Source organism: Piliocolobus tephrosceles, chromosome 3, assembly GCF_002776525.5.
Source record: "Piliocolobus tephrosceles isolate RC106 chromosome 3, ASM277652v3, whole genome shotgun sequence".
Lineage (NCBI taxonomy): Eukaryota > Metazoa > Chordata > Mammalia > Primates > Cercopithecidae > Piliocolobus > Piliocolobus tephrosceles.
Genome location: NC_045436.1, coordinates 36,494,265 through 36,514,018, shown reverse-complemented (window position 1 = coordinate 36,514,018; position 19,754 = coordinate 36,494,265). Strand labels below are relative to the sequence as shown.

The window sequence follows — 19,754 nt, the reverse complement described above, 5'->3', positions numbered from 1 at the left end:
AAGATCTTTGTAAGGGCCAATTGCACTGTGCCTTATATATTTCCCTGTCCAGCCTACTGGAGGCTTCTATTTCTGTTGACAACATGAGTTTTAACTCAGATCAACCCATTGCCATCCCAGCTTATTACTGTTTGACCATCGGCAAATCGTAACTTCCTTGAGCTTCAATAGCCTTAAATTTAAAATTTTGATTTAAAAAAGATCTGTCTTGCCTGGGCATGGTGGCTCATGCCTGCAATCCCAACTCTTTGGAATTGAAGCAAGAGGATTGCTTGAGCTCAGGAGTTCAAGACCAGCCTCGGAAACACAGCAAGATCCTGCCTCTACAAAAAATAAAAAAATATTAGCCAGGTGTGGTTGCGCAGGCCTGTAGTCCCAGCCACTTGGGAGGCTGAGGTGGGAGGATTGCTTGAGCCCAGAAGTTAGAGGCTGCAGTCGCCCATGACTACACTAGAGCACTGCAGCCTGGGTGACAGAGTAAGACCCTGTCACAAAAGAAAAAAAGACCTATCTCATAGGATTTAAGCAAAGACTAAATGAGATTTTATGTGCCATATACAAAATAAAGATCTAAGAAATGAATGTTCTTTTCCATGCCGCTAGTAACCCTGTCCAAGAAAATGAAGTCTTGTTTGGTCAGCTATGGTTTGGGCTTCATGTCCTCACACAGGCACCTGGTGGTCATCACTTTCTTGTCTAGGAGTTTGGAGATGCTGCTTTTCATAATCCATTCTGGAATTCTAAAGATTATTCAAAGTGTACTCACTGGTTTCTTATTGGAAGAATTTCTATTTTCCTTTTTAAAGTCTTCAGATTGCTGTAGTCCCCTCATTGTTTTTATTAAATGAGTTACTTACATAATTGTGAAACTCTCAGATTTGAGCCTCTATTTTGTGTGAGGCAGCATCTTGTCAATTTTGGAGACTGAAAAGGTGTCATTTTTTTATTCCACAATATTGCATGTAATTCTTCAATCACCCTTGAATTTTTGGTTCCACTAGAAATTTAATGGCTCTGTATGGTGACCACATATGCATAAAAATCTCCTGACTTTCTGTAACTCTAACTTCTTCCCCCCCTTTTTTTTTGCATTTTAATAATTGTATATGTGGTAAGACATACCCAAATATGACAAGTTTAATGTGAATATTTATATCTTGAATATCTTGAAAATGTTTATATAGTTTGAAGGCAACCCATTTGTTTATGTTTTATACTCTAGCAAAACTGTGATCTGTCTTTGTAAATTCAGAAGCTAATACTAAAATAGGTTCACATACGGAGACAGGAGTTTTACGTCTAAGGAAGAAGGGCTCTCTAAGCATTTTTTGTTCAGCGGTTCAATAGTCTATCTGTAATAGACACTCTTAGAAGAACTGGGTTCTTAGAGTTGGAATATTAAGGGTAATAATGGGAATAAACTCTAAAGAACACTCATGCCCCCTAGAGGATTGGGGGAGTGGAGGTGGTGTAGTTTCAGCAATACCCTTTTCTATGATAGGTGTTGATCAAAACCCAAAGGGTAAAAGGATAGCACATGAAAACACTTTAGGACCCTCACAGGAGTTCATCCAAGTGGAATATCCACAGGTATAGGCAGAAATACTTATTTTCTTCTGTTGTGGGACTCAGTAAAATTAAACAGGTGCTGAGAAAGACATACGTTTAACACCAGTATAGACTCTTTGTATTTATTCCTAGTAGTTCCAGAGATGTAACATCTTATCTCCTTTTCTTTCTTTTATTCACCAGTTTATTAGCCCTAATTTTTATTTCTCTCTGCTTCCTCAAAATTTATTCTGTCTTCCCCACTGCCTCCGATCATCCAGCCCATCTAGAAACCTTTTCTATCCAAACAAACAGAGACACCTTTGGCCACCTTACTGTAAAATATCTCATCTCTTTCCTGTTCAATTTAAGGACCTATTTGTTGAGTTAAATACCCTGATTAAACCATTCCAAAGGCAGGATTAAAATATTTTTGCTGGGCCAGGCTCAGTGACTCGCACCTGTAATCCCAGCACTTTGGGAGACTGAGGTGGGCAGATCACCTGAGATCAGGAGTTCGAGACCAGTCAGGCCAACATGGTGACGGGTGCCTGTAATTCCAGCTACTTGGGAGACTGAGGCAGGAGAATCGCTTGAACCCGGGAGGCAGAGGTTGCAATCAGCCGAGATCGCACCATTGCACTCCAGCCTGGGCAACAAGAGTGAAACTCTGTCTCAAAAACAAAAATATATATATATATGTATAATATATATAATATATATTATACATATATAGAATATATATTATACATATGTATAATATATAATATATATTATATATTTATATATATTTTTTATATATACTTTTATATATTTTGTTTGTTTGTTGTTTGTTTACTATTCTGTTTAAGACGGGGTTGACACAATCAGGGAAATGCAGGGATTCTTACCTTTCACTTGGTTGAATCCAGTGCAACTAAACGAGGAGTGATGAAGGGAAGTGGAAAGAAATTTTGGTTCAATGTTTAAGTTATTCTTTCAGATCTACCCTAGTTGTCACTACGTGATAGAATGGAAGTAATCCTTTATTTTCTCTTTTTATTCTAGATAATTATCCATTTGATATTGTTTGGTTGAGTCATCATCTAAGCAACTGCAAGTGTTCATGTTAAGTAGTAATAATATCCTTGTTTTAATCATGGAAGTGCCTTCTCTTCCTTTTGATCTCTGCTGACTTACCCTCCAGTTAGACATGAAAGAACAAATGCTATTTCTGTACCCACCATTATGTTATAGCCTCTTTGATCTTGGGGCTAGATTGGAGAAGCAGAATCAAATTTACACAGCAGTTTCTCTTGCCAAGAAAACCACTGTTTCTTTCCTAAGTGATTGTGTTCCTTTGCTCTAAAGAGATGAAATCTGAATCTCTGTCATTTATAAACTTAGAAGAATAAAAGGAGCATATAAAGTCTAAAGTCCCCATCATGGAAAAGTCCCATCCTGCTACTAGAAAATTTAAAAATACGTATGTGGTTCACATTATATTTCTATCAGACAGCACTAGTATAGAGAGATAAAATAAGAAGGCTAAAGCATAACCTATGAGAATATAACTTTTGGGGTTTTCTAAGATATAGACGCTGATTTCTCACTTTTCCTTCCAGAAATCTATGTACATACATGCACACATATAACACATGTGGACCCAGACTACACTCATCATTCCCTACCTTAATTTGTTTAATAGGATGTCCGAGAGTTTTTGTTGTTGTTGTTGTTGCTATTGTTTTTGAGACAGACTTTCGCTCCGTCACCCAGGCTGGAGTGCAGTGGCACAACCTCGGCTAACTACAACCTTCATCTCCCAGATTCAAGTGATTCTTCTGCCTCAGCCTCCTGAGTAGCTGGGATTACAGGCACCTGCCACCACACCCGGCTAATTTTTGTGTTTTTAGTAGAGATGGGGTTTCACCATCTTGGCCAGACTGGTCTCAAACTCCTGACCTCAAGTGATCCTCCCACTGCAGCCTCCCAAAGTGCTGTGATTACAGGTGTGAGCCACTATGCCAGGCGGAGAGTTCTTTCATAAAAACACATAGATCTGCTTCCCTCCAACACGTCAAGCCTGGGTGCCAGAGAGAACTGTGGTTCTTACAGTTTCCCTGACTTAACATATATTCCCTCCTGCTGTTCCCTCACCTGGGGTGCTCCTTCTCCTTCCTTGTCTACTGTGGCCTCATCAACTTATCACTTCACATGCCTTCTTAGATGGCCTATTTGAATTCTCCCAAGTATATTAAAATGAAGACTCAATACCAGACTCTTTAAAGAGATATAGTAGACATGTTTGTCCCTGCAATATGACTGAGACATACTTGAGGGCAGGAGCTACATCTTATTTGTGTTTGTTTGCCATATGCCTAGAATACAGCGTCAGGCAATAGTGGGTGCTTGGGCAGTGTTTGTAGAATTAGGAAATAAATAAGTGAATGAGTGAAGCACTTCTTTATATGTAGTCTAGAACTTCAAGTCATCGAAAGAAAAGTAAAGGTACAAGACCTGTATCTCACGGCAAATAGACATTTAAATACACACCACAGTCTACTCAGGAACAGGAATAAAATTTAAAATACGGTATATGATTGATAGAAATCAAATGCTTTTCCACTATTTTAAAATATGATAAAAAGTGGAGCCATTTAATCATCATGATTGCCCTGTAATAATGCTAGACTTTTAAAATTAATGTATTCAACAAATATTCATTGAATATTTATTATGCACCAAGAAGTGTGTTGCCTCTGAGTACACAAAGGTGAATAAAACACATGTGACTCCCGCCCAAAGAGAACTTAATTCTCATAAAGTTCAATGCGAGATGCCTGGCAATTTTTTTTTAATTTTTTTTTATTATTATACTTTAAGTTCTAGGGTACATGTGCACAACGTGCAAGTTTGTTACATATGTATACTTGTGCCATGTTGGTGTGCTGCACCCATCAACTTGTCAGCACCCATCAACTCGTCATTTACATCAGGTATAACTCCCAATGCAATCCCTCCTCCCTGGCCCCTCCCCATAATAGGCCCCAGTGTGTGATGTTCCCCTTCCTGAGTCCAAGTGATCTCATTGTTCACTTCCCACCTATGAGTGAGAACATGCGGTGTTTGGTTTTCTGTTCTTGCGACAGTTTGCTGAGAATGATGGTTTCCAGCTACATCCATGTCCCTACAAAGGACACAAACTCATCCTTTCTTATGGCTGCATAATATTCCATGGTGTATATGTGCCACATTTTCTTAATCCAGTGTGTCACTGATGGACATTTGGGTTGATTCCAAGTCTTTGCTATTGTGAATAGTGCCGCAATGAACATACGTATGCATGTGTCTTTATAGTAGCATGATTTATAATCCTTTGGGTATATACCCAGTAATGGGATGGCTGGGTCATATGGTACTCCTAGTTTTACATCCTTGAGGAATCGCCATACTGTTTTCCATAATGGTTGAACTAGTTTACAATCCCACCAACAATGTAAAAGTGTTCCTATTTCTCCACATCCTCTCCAGCACCTGTTGTTTCCTGACTTTTTAATGATTACCATTCTAACTGGTGTGAGATGGTATCTCATTGTGGTTTTGATTTGCATTTCTCTGATGGCCAGTGGTGATGAGCATTTTTTCATGTGTCTACTGGCTGTATGCATGTCTTCTTTTGAGAAATGTCTGTTCATATCCTTTGCCCACTTTTTGATGGGGTTGTTTGTTTTTTTCTTGTAAATTTGTTTGAGTTCTTTGTAGGTTCTGGATGTTAGCTCTTTGTCAGATGAGTAGATTGCAAAAATTTTCTCCCATTCTGTAGGTTGCCTGTTCACTCTGATGGGAGTTTCTTTTGCTGTGCAGAAGCTCTTAAGTTTAATTAGATCCCATTTATCAATTTTGGCTTTTGTTGCTGTTGCTTTTGGTGTTTTAGACATGAAGTCCTTGAGCAATTTTGATATTAATTATGATCTATAACAATGACAGTGACGGCTTCCCTACAGTGACTGCTTGCTGTGCTACACTCTACAATAAACCCTTTACCTACTTTATTCTACTTAATACATCTTCCAAAAATGCCACTGGGGGTTGTTGAGTTGTCATTTTTTGGACATTTTTTAATGTATAAGGAATCTGAAGTTTGAGGAAATGAAATCCATCTGTGCTATTCCAGGTGTGTTTAAGTCAAGCAATGGAAGTAGATCAGTCTTCTGAGTCATAATCCAGTGATCTTTCACCAGACCACACTGCCTCTTCAGCAGGGAATTGTGACCCCAGTTTAGGGGATCCTAGACTATTTTTGGTGGTGATCTCTTTCAAGAATAAAGATTTTAAGGGCTGGGCATGGGGGCTCATGCCCGTAATCCTAGCACTTTGGAAGGACGAGGCGGGTGGATCACGAGGTCAGGAGTTCAAGACCAGCCTGGCCAACAAAGTGAAACCCTGTCTCTACTAAAAATACAAAAAAATAAATAGCCGAGCATGGTCGTGCACGCCTGTAGTCCCGGCTGCTTAGGAGACTGAGGCAGGAGAATTGCTTGAACCTGGGAGGTAGAGGTTGCAGTGAGCCGAGATTGTGCCACTGCACTCCAGCTTGGGCAACAGAATGAGACTTCGTCTCAAAAAAACAAATAAATAAAAGAACAAGGATTTCTGTAGATATCAGTAGCAGATAATGGATGTGACAAAGCCAGTTTTCTAAGACAGAAGTTCATTGTGATGTACGAGTAGCTGTGTACCTGCTTGAACCTTCAGGTAAATGTTGACCAAAACAGTGTTTATCTTCAAGTTCTGGAGTGGTTTAAACTTTGACTCTATACTCTACTTCTATTTCTGTGCTTGTTTCTAACAGACAAAAATTGGATCAGGAAAGCTGATGGGACCGAAAGGAGTTTCTGTGGACCGCAATGGGCACATTATTGTTGTGGACAACAAAGCATGCTGCGTGTTTATCTTCCAGCCAAACGGGAAAATAGTCACCAGGTTTGGTAGCCGAGGAAATGGGGACAGGCAGTTTGCAGGTACACTCGATGGTAATATGTAAACCCCGTTTTTTATGTTTCTTCTGCTCACATTTGCATGATGTTGGAGCATGTTGAAGACACCGCATACCTAATGTGTTTGCTGGCTTTGGGAAAGATGCTGGGGATAAAATCTAAGTAAAAGCATGGTTCGTTGCTTCTCAGTCACCACCACCCACCTGGCAGTAAGTTGAGCTGTCGTCCATGTGTGGTTTTTATTGGTGGCAGTTCACAACTCAGAAGTCTAGCTTTGAAATATTCATGTTAAATAAGGTATAAATTTTAAAATAAAAGTATTTGAAAAACAAGGGAATAGCTACGTTTCAGCCTAGCTGTAGCTTTGCTTAAAAAGCCACTGAATGAGAATTTTTTTTCACCTTTCTAGGTTATTGTAAGAGAACAGGAGTCTAGAATATTTGCTAGGTTTAAGGAGGGCAGTCTGTTTTACGTCTCTTTGGTGTAGCACTTTGCAGTCACAAGCTTATTTAGGTTTTTGCATCTGCAAGAAGAGGCTGAAAATAGCTTATTAATTTTCTTTTTGAAAGGATTCTTTTGGCACTTAGTATTAATTTGCATAATATTTGTTTGTGCTTTGTCTCCAGTTCTGCCAAGGTTCTGAATGTCACCCAGAATTATAGTGTGGGTTTTCTGTTCTTTTGTTTCGTTTTGTTTTGTTTTTGAGACAGGGTCTCGCTCTGTCACCCAGGCTGGAGTGCAGTGGCATGATCTCAGCTTACTGCAGCCTAAACCTCCCGGGTTCAAGTGATCCTCCTGCCTCAGACCTCCAAGTAGCTAGGACTATAGGCGTGTGCCACCATGCCCAGCTGATCAAGTTTTTTAAAATTACATATTGGAGTCCCTTTTCCAATGCTGAGTTGTCACGTCTTTCCTCAGTGGGAGCTGAGGGCTCTAAAATGACTAACAGATACTCAATTGACAATTGGCAGATTGACTTTCAGATGGTGGCACGGAGAATGAATTCTGATGCTTACTGCTCCTCCCACTTCATTAGCGCTGCTAGAACTCCCAGCCTGATTGGGAAAGAGTCAGAATAGACTGGCACAAGCAGAGAATAATATAGGATCCATGTTATCTGGAGCTGGAGGTCTGGCTGAATGATCTTTCAAAGACTGAGTCTGTGATTCTTTGTACTTTCTTAAATAACTAAGTTAATATATTGTGTGATTGTTACAGGAACTGCTATATGTAATCACTTTTGTTGTAGTCATCACGTATTTTTTTCCATCTTTGTTGCAGGTCCCCATTTTGCAGCTGTAAATAGCAATAATGAGATTATTATTACAGATTTCCATAATCATTCTGTCAAGGTACTATAAGCACATGAGTTGTTGTTAACTTTTAACTGCTTTTATGGAGAAATTGGTCTGCGAGAAAATAATGCAGTACTTACATATGGCACCAAAGGGAGTTAACCAGAAGAGTAGACTTTGCTTCTGCTCAAAGATGCCGGTTTTAATTTGGACTTACAGACCTTGGAAAGTTGGAAAATTGAACAAAATGTGGTGGCAATAAGTTGCTTAATTTGAAACTGGTGCAAATGAAGAGGACTTGAAAATTAAATTTTAAAAAGCAATTCATTGAACTTAGAGGCAGAACTTTCTGAAGCTTAATATTTTGTGGCTCGTCAATAAATTAAAATCACTTTTTCAATTTTCTGCATCTTTTTGTTTAAAAAAATTAGGTATTTGGCTCTGTTACAGCAACAGATGGCATGGGGAGGGGGATAACCCTAGCATACATTCATATATTTTATACTTCTTTGAATGCTTTCACACGTTTGGTGTTCTTTAGAAAACAGTGACCCATAGTATATCTTTCTTACTAGGTACCAGGGGAGAGAGATTTGAACTTTATTATGAGAAAATCAGGAAATAATAAAATGGTTCAAAACAAATTACTCACTTGCTGAAATGATGAGAAAATATTTAGTAATATCCTAGATCAAGCTTCTCAAGGTGTGATGCATGTTCCACTGAAGGTATGATCAGTGACCATAGGCAGTGCACTGTAGATATTTTTATTTTAAGTTATGCATTTATTTTAGTGCTACCTTTTGTTTACATCAAGTGATGCTGTTTTGTACTTATAGACATAATAAAGTTTTTCTTTTAAATACATTCATTTAAATTTCAAAAGGTGAGTCATTTTAAAGGAAAAATAATAAGAAAACAGCAGAGGATGCCAGTGAGTAAAGTTTGTACTTTGAGACAATGATTGAGCAACCAAAATAATGACGTATCAGTGCTAATGATTGGGATAGCTAGATAAGGGGTAGGATTTTTAACACCCAAAGGTACTCTCTGTGATGTCCTTTCCGCATCCTGGAAAGCCTTTAACCTGAGTAAATGGAGAGGGCTTGGACCTTTTTGATAGGTGCCAAGTCCCTGTGCAGACAGTAGCACACAGTGGGCTGCAGAAATGGGATCAGAGTAAGGGAACAAGGTGCCCACTATTGCTTTTTTCTGAAACTGCTCCCTGCCATATTCTCTCCAGAGATACTCACATAGTGGCATAGGTCCCCGCTACACTCAGATGCAGATAATCTGCATTCCCTGCCGACACTACTGTCCATGGGAAGTGTCTTGGTAAAAGGAATAGGATAGTGGAAAAAGTTGATAGCCAAAGAAGGACAGAAGTAGAGAGCAAAGAGGCAGCAGGAACCGGGCTGGGGACTGCCTCCCCGAGGGGTTATAACCGTCCTGGAGAATGAGCACAACTGTCAAAGGATAACACAGGTTGTTCTCATACTTCCTACTCTCACTCACTTTGTAGAGGAATCATTCATATAACTATAGGGCATTCAGCAAGAAGAAAACCCATATGAGATCCTAACAGTACAAAGGCCAGCAAATGCTTGCATAGGTTCTGCCCACTCCCAACTGAAAGACAGTCATAATCAATCAGGTTGGTCTTTTCTACTAAGCAGAACTGTGATCTCAGAGCCTTTCCTGTCCAGTGCTCCAGGTAACCTCTTAAGAATCAACTGGCATTGGTATGTGGGAAGGCTCCTATTCACCAGTCCTGGCTGACACTGTAGAAAGAATTAAAACATATGTAAGTAACTGAAATGCAAGGCAGGTAGCACTAAATAGTTTCATAAAATCGGCACATATAAAGTTTCCTAACTTTCCAAAAGGAAAAAGAAGATTTCCTTAATTAAGATTATCAGGGGAGACTTCCAAGAGGAGTTGGTATTTGACATGAGCAGAATTTTGAAATCAGGAAAGGCTATCATCAAGGTGATTTTAAAAAAAAAAATTGCTTTAAATATTTATTGTAAAAAGCAAAGCTGTAAAAAAAACTATTTAAGCTCATACTTCTGCCTCTTAATTTTTCATGTGAATAATTTTTAAGTAATTAAATGGCATTTTAATCGGGAAAAATAGAAAATATGAAACATTCATAATTCTTAAGATTCTGAAAACTCTTCAAGTTTTCAGTATGGTAGAAATAGATTATTTTAGCTATTTATTTAAACTCAATTTTCTTCTTGTTTAAAAAAACTATAACCTTTCGTTGTTGCTGTTTCTCTTCTTTTTGACAACTATTGCCAAATAAGTTTTATGGAATACTTGAGTTTTTCTTTCCCATGTAATGCTGGGCAGTTAGAAACAGTTCTGAATTCAGGTCACTTCTCTGTTGATAAGTATAAAAAACATACCTATAGGTCAGTGCTAACAAGGGGTCTAGTTAGTGCCTTAGGTATCTGCAGAATATATTTTCTTTTCATCACAAAACAAGTAAGACTAGATTTGGCATCCTTCTTATCCCAAAATGAAGCAAAACCACTTGAGTCATTTGGATTATGTCCAGGAAAACATATTAACTCAGATAAATAAGGCCGGGCACAGTAGCTCACGCCTGTAATCCCATGGGACGTCAAGGCGGACAGCTCACCTGAGGTCAGGAGTTCGAGACCAATCTGGCCAACAGGGTGAAATCTTGTCTCTATTAAAAATACAAAAATTAGCCGGCCGTGGTGGCAGGTGCCTGTAATCCCAGCTACTCAGGAGGTTGAGGCAGGAGAATTGCTTGAACCGGGAAGTGGAGGTTGTGGTGAGCCAAGATTGCGCCACTGCATTCCAGCCTGAGTGACAGAATGAGACTTCATCTCAAAAAAAAAAAAAAAAAAAGAAAAAAGAAAAGAAAAGAAAAATAAAAAGATTATTTGTAGGACTTAATAAGTGAAAAAATAGAGAATAATAAATTGTGTCCACCATAAACATGTTCCCATTGGTCTTTAAAACTAGAATGTGTTATGTAAAAGGAGACAAAAAGAGTCAGAAAAAAAATTTAAAAATGGCATCTTAGTAAAAGCAGGTTGTTCTTGCCTTGGTCCTTTCTAAAGAACCACAGAGGTTGCTTGCTTTCTTGGCAAGTATGTAATTAATTCAGGAAGTAGCCATGACTCTTTCTTTTTTATCGTAATGTGAGTTTTGCCTGTAGAGATGGAAGTGTCCTACTTTCCCAAGGTACTTGCCTAAAAGTAATGGTCATTTTGATCTTTTGTAATCAGAGATGACAACAGGTGACTCTAAAAAGTCTTGAGATCATCCTCAAATGAAGATCTACACTCAAATATAGTGAACTCTTTCAGTTCTACATTTGAGGAAACTTTACTCTCCAAGTGCCTTGTACATAATACTTTCTGACTTGTTAATGAATATTTCTATGCATCTAGGCATCATGACAATGGAATTTAAAAATAATGTCCTGGAGACATTTCAAAACCATTAGGTATCATCTGAATCATCAAGATACAATTATGCTTACTATAGTGTTATCATTAAACATTAACATTTTTTTCAAAATCAGTGATCTGTATTGATACATATTTAGTAGCACTTTATTAGTAAGAATATGTAATTAACCATAGCACTCCACTGCTTGGCCATATCAGCTGTTAGAGAATTTGCTTAAGAGTTCTGTTTAGCTCCCTTCTAACAGCTTCCCTTCTCTCTACTGAAAGATAAAAGAGTAATAGAAAATAGAGTAATAGAAACTACTTTTCTATTCATCAAACCCTTAGGATCATATAAATTCTCGAACTAAAATATCTTCTGAGGATAAATAAAAAAGCCCTTTTCTTATTTCTCACCTGCTGCTACCACACATGTGCACACACATGCAATGAATTTCTCCCATTCTAAGTATGAAGTCCAGCCTACTCTTTCTAGTTATGTTGATGTAGTAAAATGATAATAAATTCTGAGCATCTGGCATAACAAAAAACTCCTCCTCTCTGATCCAACTTTTAATGGTCATCCATCCTGTTAGAAATATAAATACAATGCCCATTCTTGAAATTTAGCAATTTCTTTAAAGGTGGGAAGAATAATATTATTGAAAATTATAGCGCTTCTTACTCATACTAACTTGTATAGTATTTTATAATTTACAATAAAAGTATCTTTCACATAAGGATTTAATAACCAGATATAAGCCAAAAAAAGCGATCATTTAACAAACGATAAATCAGATTTATACAGTAATTTGGGGAACCACAATGATATGCAGTCTATCTTGTAGATTTTATTTTCTTTTTTTAGAAAGTCTTAAATCATAGGTCTTGTTGTAAATAATCTGCTTAAATAGATTTTTTTAATCCATAATGTTGATTCAAATATTTCTATGTAAAACAAAATAATTTAAAAATATTTCATACAGGTGTTTAATCAGGAAGGAGAATTCATGTTGAAGTTTGGCTCAAATGGAGAAGGAAATGGGCAGTTTAATGCTCCAACAGGTGTAGCAGTGGATTCAAATGGAAACATCATCGTGGCTGACTGGGGAAACAGCAGGATCCAGGTAGATCAACGTGCTAATGTATATGGTTAGAGTGTTTGGCATTTGTTAAAAGTGAAGAATTTGCTGTCCCCCAAACTGGAATGAAAGTTTTCTCTTTTCCTTTGGTTAGGACATAGGACCATAGATACTCTCACCAGAAGGACCAAACTCAGCAAGATGGAGTAGAAAAAATGTTACCAGAGTGAAACCCTCTAAATCGGGGTTTTAACCTGGATCCCACAGACACCGCAAAGGGTCTGAAGATAGAATTCAAGGGGGCCATTGAACAAGAATATTACATTATTATTTTTATGAACCTCTGGCTGAAAATTATCATTTCCCTTAATCATGAATATAAGCAACAATCATAGTAATTTTAGTAATGCCTATGACTTTGTCACCAAGAAAAATCACAGAAATTTTCATATCATATCAGTTGCAAAAATCTTGAATTGTCACTTATTCTCATCACTACTTCAAAATTACAGTAATTATTAGACCCATTACTATTTCTTATTAATGTGCTAATTTTTAGAAGCACACCCATATTGCTCTATCATAATTTAGTAATATTTCAATAGCTATCTTTTAATATGATTTTTTACAATCCATGTGTTTTGTTTTATGAATTTAAAAACGCTATTGTGCTAAATGACGCATGAGTCAAAGAGGACGTCTCATGACTTCACATGTTGAACCACTGACTTCTTATAACCCACTCTTTTCTAAAAAGGAAAAAATAATTTCTACTGTCTCATTGCTGTTATGACTCAGGAACATTCTTCCATCATCTAGTTGCTGATTTTTTTCCCCTTATAATTGGGGATGGGGGGAAAGGAGATGTGAGACTGGAAGTGGGAATAAGTGAAGATTTAACATGAACAATAAGGTTCATTCATTTTTTAAGCACCATCTAGAGCCCTTCCCACCCAATATTTGTTGTGACCACTATAGGAATACAAGTGAAAGCTAGCAGCCAATGGCATATTCTACTCCACCAACTGGAAATAGATGGGGAGAGGAGAGAAAGCAAGGTAAGTGGAGAGCAGGATTATAGAGACGATAGTGACAAAAGCAAAGACATATCCATAGATGGCTAGATGATTACTTAAGTCCTTTTTATGTTTTGTTTTCTTTTTTTTTCTGCTTTTTTTTTTTTTTAAACAGGGTCTTGCTATTTTGCTCAGGCTGTTCTTAAACTCCTGGCCTCAAGGGATCCTCCCAACTTCATCTACCAAAGTGCTGGCATTACAGGTGTAAGCCACTGCACCTGGCTTATGCTAATGTTTTAAATATAAAAGCATATATACTGGGCATAATGGGAGCACTTAGCACTTTGGGAGGCTGATCTTAGCACTTTGGGAGGCTGAATCAGGAGAATCACTTGAACCCACGAATTAGAGGTTATAGTAAGCTGTCTTCACACCACTGCACACCAGCCTGGGTGACAGAGTGAGACCCTGTCAAAAAAAAAAAGAAGAAAAAAAGAAACAAGAAACAGAAAAACACTAGCATCAAGAGTTTTCTAACTCATGTTCAGCGTATTACTATAACTTCTCCTATAACATTCTGACTTCCTATTTGTTTACAGGTTTTTGATGGGAGTGGATCATTTTTGTCCTACATTAACACATCTGCTGACCCACTCTATGGCCCCCAAGGCCTGGCCCTAACTTCAGATGGTCATGTTGTGGTTGCAGACTCTGGAAATCACTGTTTCAAAGTCTATCGATACTTACAGTAATGGTGGGCAGCTGGATACCCGCTTCCAAGGTCTTGCACTATAAACTGGAATGGATTTCTCAGTGTGGGACCAGATTATGACTAGGATTTTTATGCCAGAAGGAATCATTGGTGAACTTTCCAAGGTTATTTCTGAATGTAACAATTTCCTTAAAAACTGCTTATCCAATTTCTGTATTTCACCTTTAGGGTTAAAAAAAAACTCTTCTACTGAATCTATAAACTGCAGTTTTACATCTGTGAACTGTGGCTTAAGGGACAGGATTTATGTAGCTAAACTAATTTTGCAAATCAAACAGACACTTAAAAAAAAAACTAGCATATGTAAAGGTATTTGTTAATCCTGTGAATGGTAGCTTTTGCACAGAGCTTCCAAAAGCAAAACAAAAACAAAATCTATTGTAGTTATATACTTCATTTAACCTAGGTCACAAGACCCAGGGAATCTTCTAACCTCACTTTTACAGTAGGTATTACTCTTGTGACATTTTTTTGGTTATCAGCAACTACATACAAATTACTTTAGAAAAAGAAAGGCTGTCTTGCAAAATGATCCCAGCTCTGATTAGCAGTCCTCTGGAGTTCAGTACTTAAGAATCAGTGCAAATTTCTCAACCTTTCTGGGTTAGACAAAGATCCTTTTTTGTGTGTTCTTTTCACCACCTCTTTTTGGCTCACCTTGAAAACAAAGTACATCTTCAGGGAAACCTGAAATTTCTAATGCTTTGAAAAGCATATTACAAAAGTAATGCTACCTTTTGGGAAACAAACTGCCCTGTTAACTCCAGATCATTGCACTGGAATGTAATAAAAAAAAGTTAGTCATGTTTTATGTACCATGTTTTCACATGTGTCTCTCCTCTTCCACTTCATGAAAGCGAAAGCTTTACCTCCTGCAAAGGTCAGCACATGTAGTAGGACACCAGTATCCTAGGACAGAGAGCCATAAGTAGCCCTTTGGAGGACTGATGGTGTCAACCAAAGGCATGTGATTGATAAATGATTTCCCCTTAGAAAGCAAGTGTTACCAAAGTTGTGTTATCTTGAAAGCATTACAGATAAGGGCATGTTATGGTTATTTATCATTGTTTAATGAATAGTAGAGGTATCAAGGGACTATGTATACATGATTAGGGTAAGATAGAATGTATTATATATATATATACACACACACATATATATAGCTGAATCTTTGGTGTATTGAAATAGGCAGCACTCTGAAAGACAGAAGCTTCGTCCAGCCATTCTTCAGCACATTCCTTTACTAAGCAGTTTAAAGCCGTCCTAGTGGAGCAAGCCCTAAAGCAGATTTAATTTTTGCCATTTTTCCAGGAATGATGGTGGTGGCTGACTTTTAGTCAGAAAATGGCCTTCTGTGCTTTCAAAAAAAAAAGAAAAAGGAAAAAAAAACCCAACAGGTCAAAAGAAAAGTTGAACTTGAGTTACATTTAATTTAAATATAAATGCATTTTGAGAAATGTTAAGAACAATTTAGTCAATCATGCATCTGTCATTGGTACTGTAAAACAAGCTGTGGTCTATTTCCACTGTTTAATTTTCTACTCAGTTCTACCAAATAGGATGTCATGTTTGACATTTTTGATGGTGACTTGGGGTCTTCTTCACTGAAAGCACCTTAGAACTGTACTATAAGAAAACGTTTCCCCTATGTATAATTATATGAATGTGATGTTTATTGCTTATTAATTTATAATTCAGTCATTCTCTATATAGGACTTCTTAAAATTTAGAAGGGAAATCTAGCTACTTCAAATTGCCTATTAAATTTATTATGCCCAAATCAGCCTCTGAAAAAAGATTTTTCCAGGAAGATTTACATTTAGGTTTAATATTTTTTTTTTTGTTAGGTAGAGTTTTAAAAAATATTTGAGCCTGTCTGTGATAAAGCTATAAAATTCAATAACTTTTTAGAATGTTAAATGAAGACACTGTTTCCTAACATCAGTGAGATACATCTTTGAACTTAAACATTCATATTTACTGAGTACCCACAAGGTACCAAGTACTCTTTTAGGCGCTGGAAATACAGTGATGGACAAAACAGGTGAAAATCTCTGCCCCTCAGAGCTGACATGCTGGGGTGGGAATTTCATTTTGCCATGTACTAACATTCTTCACAAAAGACAGGCTAGACTCTTGTCTAGATTGTTTAAAATAAACTTTTTAAATTGGTTACATTAATTTTAGTTTATTTTCACAAGTAAAAAATGGCTTTCTATTTAGATTCTTTCTGTCCCAGGCTGTTGATCTTAAAACTAGTTGATTTAAAGAGGTTTTTTACACGACATTTAAATTATATTTGTGAACTTAGAAATTAACTTACAATCTAACTGGCCATCGTATCATATCCTATCAGGCTGGATATCTTAATAGTAGACTGAATACAAAGCTAATTTTTTTTATATGTCAATATTGGCACAAACTGGAATGAAAGAATAATTTGATTCAGACCTGCTCCACTATGTGTTGCTAAAACACATGCTATGGGCACTCCAGGAAACACTGTATTTTTTCCAAAAAATATGTGATTATATATATTAAAGTATAGATAACATTTCACACTTGGATACATATGTGCATTTACTGTATTTCTTGGTAAGCATATTTTTGGGGGAAAGTGCTGCTGATATGATACAAGTAGACAAAATTTAAGTGAAATTTTGTCACATTCTATGGAAAGTGGTTTCTGGTAAACTGAGAAGGATATTAAAATAAGTGGCTTTTTTCTGGGCTACCATTATTGTTTGATTTCTCTTTGTCAAGTGTATAGAACCTGTCATACATTCATGATAAGTAGCACTGAAAAATTACTCATTCAAATTTCCCCTGGGCACGTAAGGCAAAATATTGCCAGTTGGGATTTCAAGGTCAGTGACAATGTATTTCCTCCCAGTACAGACCTCCCACCCCCCCTTGCTGGACATGGGGAGGCAGAGAGTCACTTGACCATCCAGAAATACATGACTACAAGTCCTTTATGACTGTTTGCCATTTTTTTTTAATGGTACTTAGTATTTTGATCAAACTTTAGTCTCCAGAACTAAACAAGTCCCTAAGTTTCCTTATTTTAATTTACTGTGACTAGATTTGAGGCATATAAATACTCCAGATCCATGCAGCTAGAACACACTTGCTTCCACTACTAAATATACAGGGTATGTCCTAACACGGAGTTAACTGGAATAGCAGTACACTGCAAGTACCTATGAATCCTTAGCACTGAAGGGTTAACAGAAATGCTTTGGTAATACCTACTTAGTTAATTCGAGGAAGTAGTAAATAAACATTAGGTAATCTGCAGATTACTTCAAATGGGAAAAATCTTTTTGTAAACTCTATAGTATCCTCTCTATTCACTAGCTTCTGAAAAGGGAGGAGTAATTTTAGTTTGATAATAATTTAAAAACAAGACATCTCCAGGTAGGATAAAATTAAAGCTATTTCATGCAAACATTATCTAATTTAGCTTAAAAGCAAAAGTGGTAATACTGTTGGTTTCTGTAAATGTTGCAGGGTTTTAAACTTTATAATTACTTTAATATTTTTGATAACTAGAAATCTAGTATTGCCATAAAGGAAACTAAGTGCCCATCAAAGATTTGTTTGGTATAAAGAATTATTTGTTTTGTTTTCAATGACAGTAAGCTACAAATCATGATGCTATCTTAAAAACTTTCTAAAGATGAATTGTGTGGCAGTGATTGTGTGGTCTGTTCGTGGAGAATGTATGAAAGCTATTAATATTCTAGAATAGATTAATAAATTGGCTATGTTGTTCCAATGAATGTACAGCACTTCCATTAACTTTTGAAAGCAACACAGCCTTAAACTCAATGCTTTTGCTTTATGACATGGGAATGTTCTGTCATCAATGGAGTGTATTCTGGTAACAGAATTCTTTATATCATTCTTAATTCTATAGACTTTCAAGCCTATGTATGAATATGAAGGGTTTTTTTTTTGCTTTGTTTTCTTTTTAGATTTTGTACATTCCATCTTTATAGGTCTGTTTCATATGTTTTGTGTATAGAACACTAAGTCTTGCACTCTCTAACATTGATACTGATATATTCTCGTCATTTGTTCTTTTATGAATCCAAATGTTGACTGCCTATTTAAAGAAAAGAATGAACGCTGTGCATCAAAGTGTTTGTATGTTCGTAGCTACATACGTACCACAGTATTTTGGATGCTTTAGTCTACAATGAAACTTTCAATTAATTCTGTCTTGAAACATAGGAGAAACAAGATTCATGTGTATCTCTTTACCATGCACAAAATCTCAAATCATTATAATAAAGCTTGTTTTCTCCATTTGCAGAGTGAATATTTATTTATTTAATATTTCTCCATTTGCAAAGTGAATATTTAATATATTCTCTACCTGAAGGGAAACTGAAGAACGTCCTGGAATCTGTAGAAGATAGCAATACTGCAACCAGACTATTTATACTAGTGAGGAAAAGCTGAAGAAAATTTTTGCTGGCTATGACATTAATAATCCATTAGTATTTAGGATGTATCTTAAGTAGGAATTTGGGAAATCCTGATGCATATGTAGAACATGTACATTTAGAAAGTTATAGATATAGAAAAGCCTGACTACTATTTTTTTTTTTTTTTTTTTTTTTTTTTGAGACAGTGTCTGGCTCTGTTGCCCAGGCTAGAGTGTAGTGGTGTGATCATGGCTTCCTGCAGCCTCGACCTCCCTGGCTCAAACAGTCCTTCCACCTCAGCCTCCCAAGTAGCTGGGACTACAGGCACTCACCAACACGCCTGGCTAATTTTTAAAATTTTTGTAGAGATGCAGTCACCACTTTGCCCAGGATGGTCTGAACTCCTGCGCTCAAGCAATCCCCCGCCTTGGCTTCCCAAAGTGCTGGGATTACAGGCGTGATTGTGAACAATGACGGAACACAATAAAAATTTGTTTTGTTTTCTTGAGGGTTAAAAAAAAAATCCAGCATAGATGGAAACTCTGAAAGAGGTTACATAAGTCAGTCTTGGAAGGAGAGATGAAACAACAGAAATTAGAAATACCTAACATGGAGCTAGGTATGGCAGCAGAGCCTGGAGTCACAGCTACTTGGGAGGCTGAGGTGGGAGAATCACTTGAGCCCAGAAGTTTAAGACCAGCCTGGGCAACATAGTAGCAGACTGTCTCTTTAAAAAAAAGATCAAAAGTGACACTGCTGACAATGAACTGTAAATATTAATATTAGTGAATTCTACTTCCATTCTTCATTCGTTTTTTCTTTTACCCAAGCAGGCCACCATCATGGGCTCCTTGGAGGTTTTCAGAATCAGAGAGGGTGGGTCCCTCCATAAGCCACTTGCCCCATGTTTTAGTTCAGCATATCTGAGATTGTCCTCCAGGAGCACATTTCACATGAAGCCAGATGCATCCCTTTCCAGAGGAGAGAACTAAGTTCAGTTTTGCCTAAGGAGACTGGAAGTTCAAGTGGACGTGTGATGTTCTCACCCTTCTGTCTGTTTTTCACTGTTAAAGTCACTGATCAAACAAATGTCTAAGCACCTTTGGTCCACCAGCCTTTTGGCTAGGTGGGTGGGATACCAGGATGAATACTGAAGCCTGTACCCTCGCAGAGCTTACAGCCTGCTTGGAGAAAC

The 19,754-nt window shown here is 37.2% G+C and overlaps 1 protein-coding gene across 1 annotated transcript in view; it reads left to right on the top strand.

Annotated features, from left to right (window-relative positions):
* The window catches only part of TRIM2 (tripartite motif containing 2), a 110,255-nt gene extending 91,818 nt beyond the window's left edge, over window positions 1-18,437 (top strand). The window contains exons 9-12 of the mRNA XM_026454134.1: window positions 6,383-6,551; window positions 7,809-7,879; window positions 12,240-12,380; window positions 13,951-18,437. Coding sequence (XP_026309919.1) covers window positions 6,383-6,551; window positions 7,809-7,879; window positions 12,240-12,380; window positions 13,951-14,103 — 534 coding nt within the window. The 3' untranslated portion in view covers window positions 14,104-18,437. The remainder of the gene's footprint in view (window positions 1-6,382; window positions 6,552-7,808; window positions 7,880-12,239; window positions 12,381-13,950) is intronic.
* The last annotated feature ends 1,317 nt before the right edge of the window (window positions 18,438-19,754 follow it).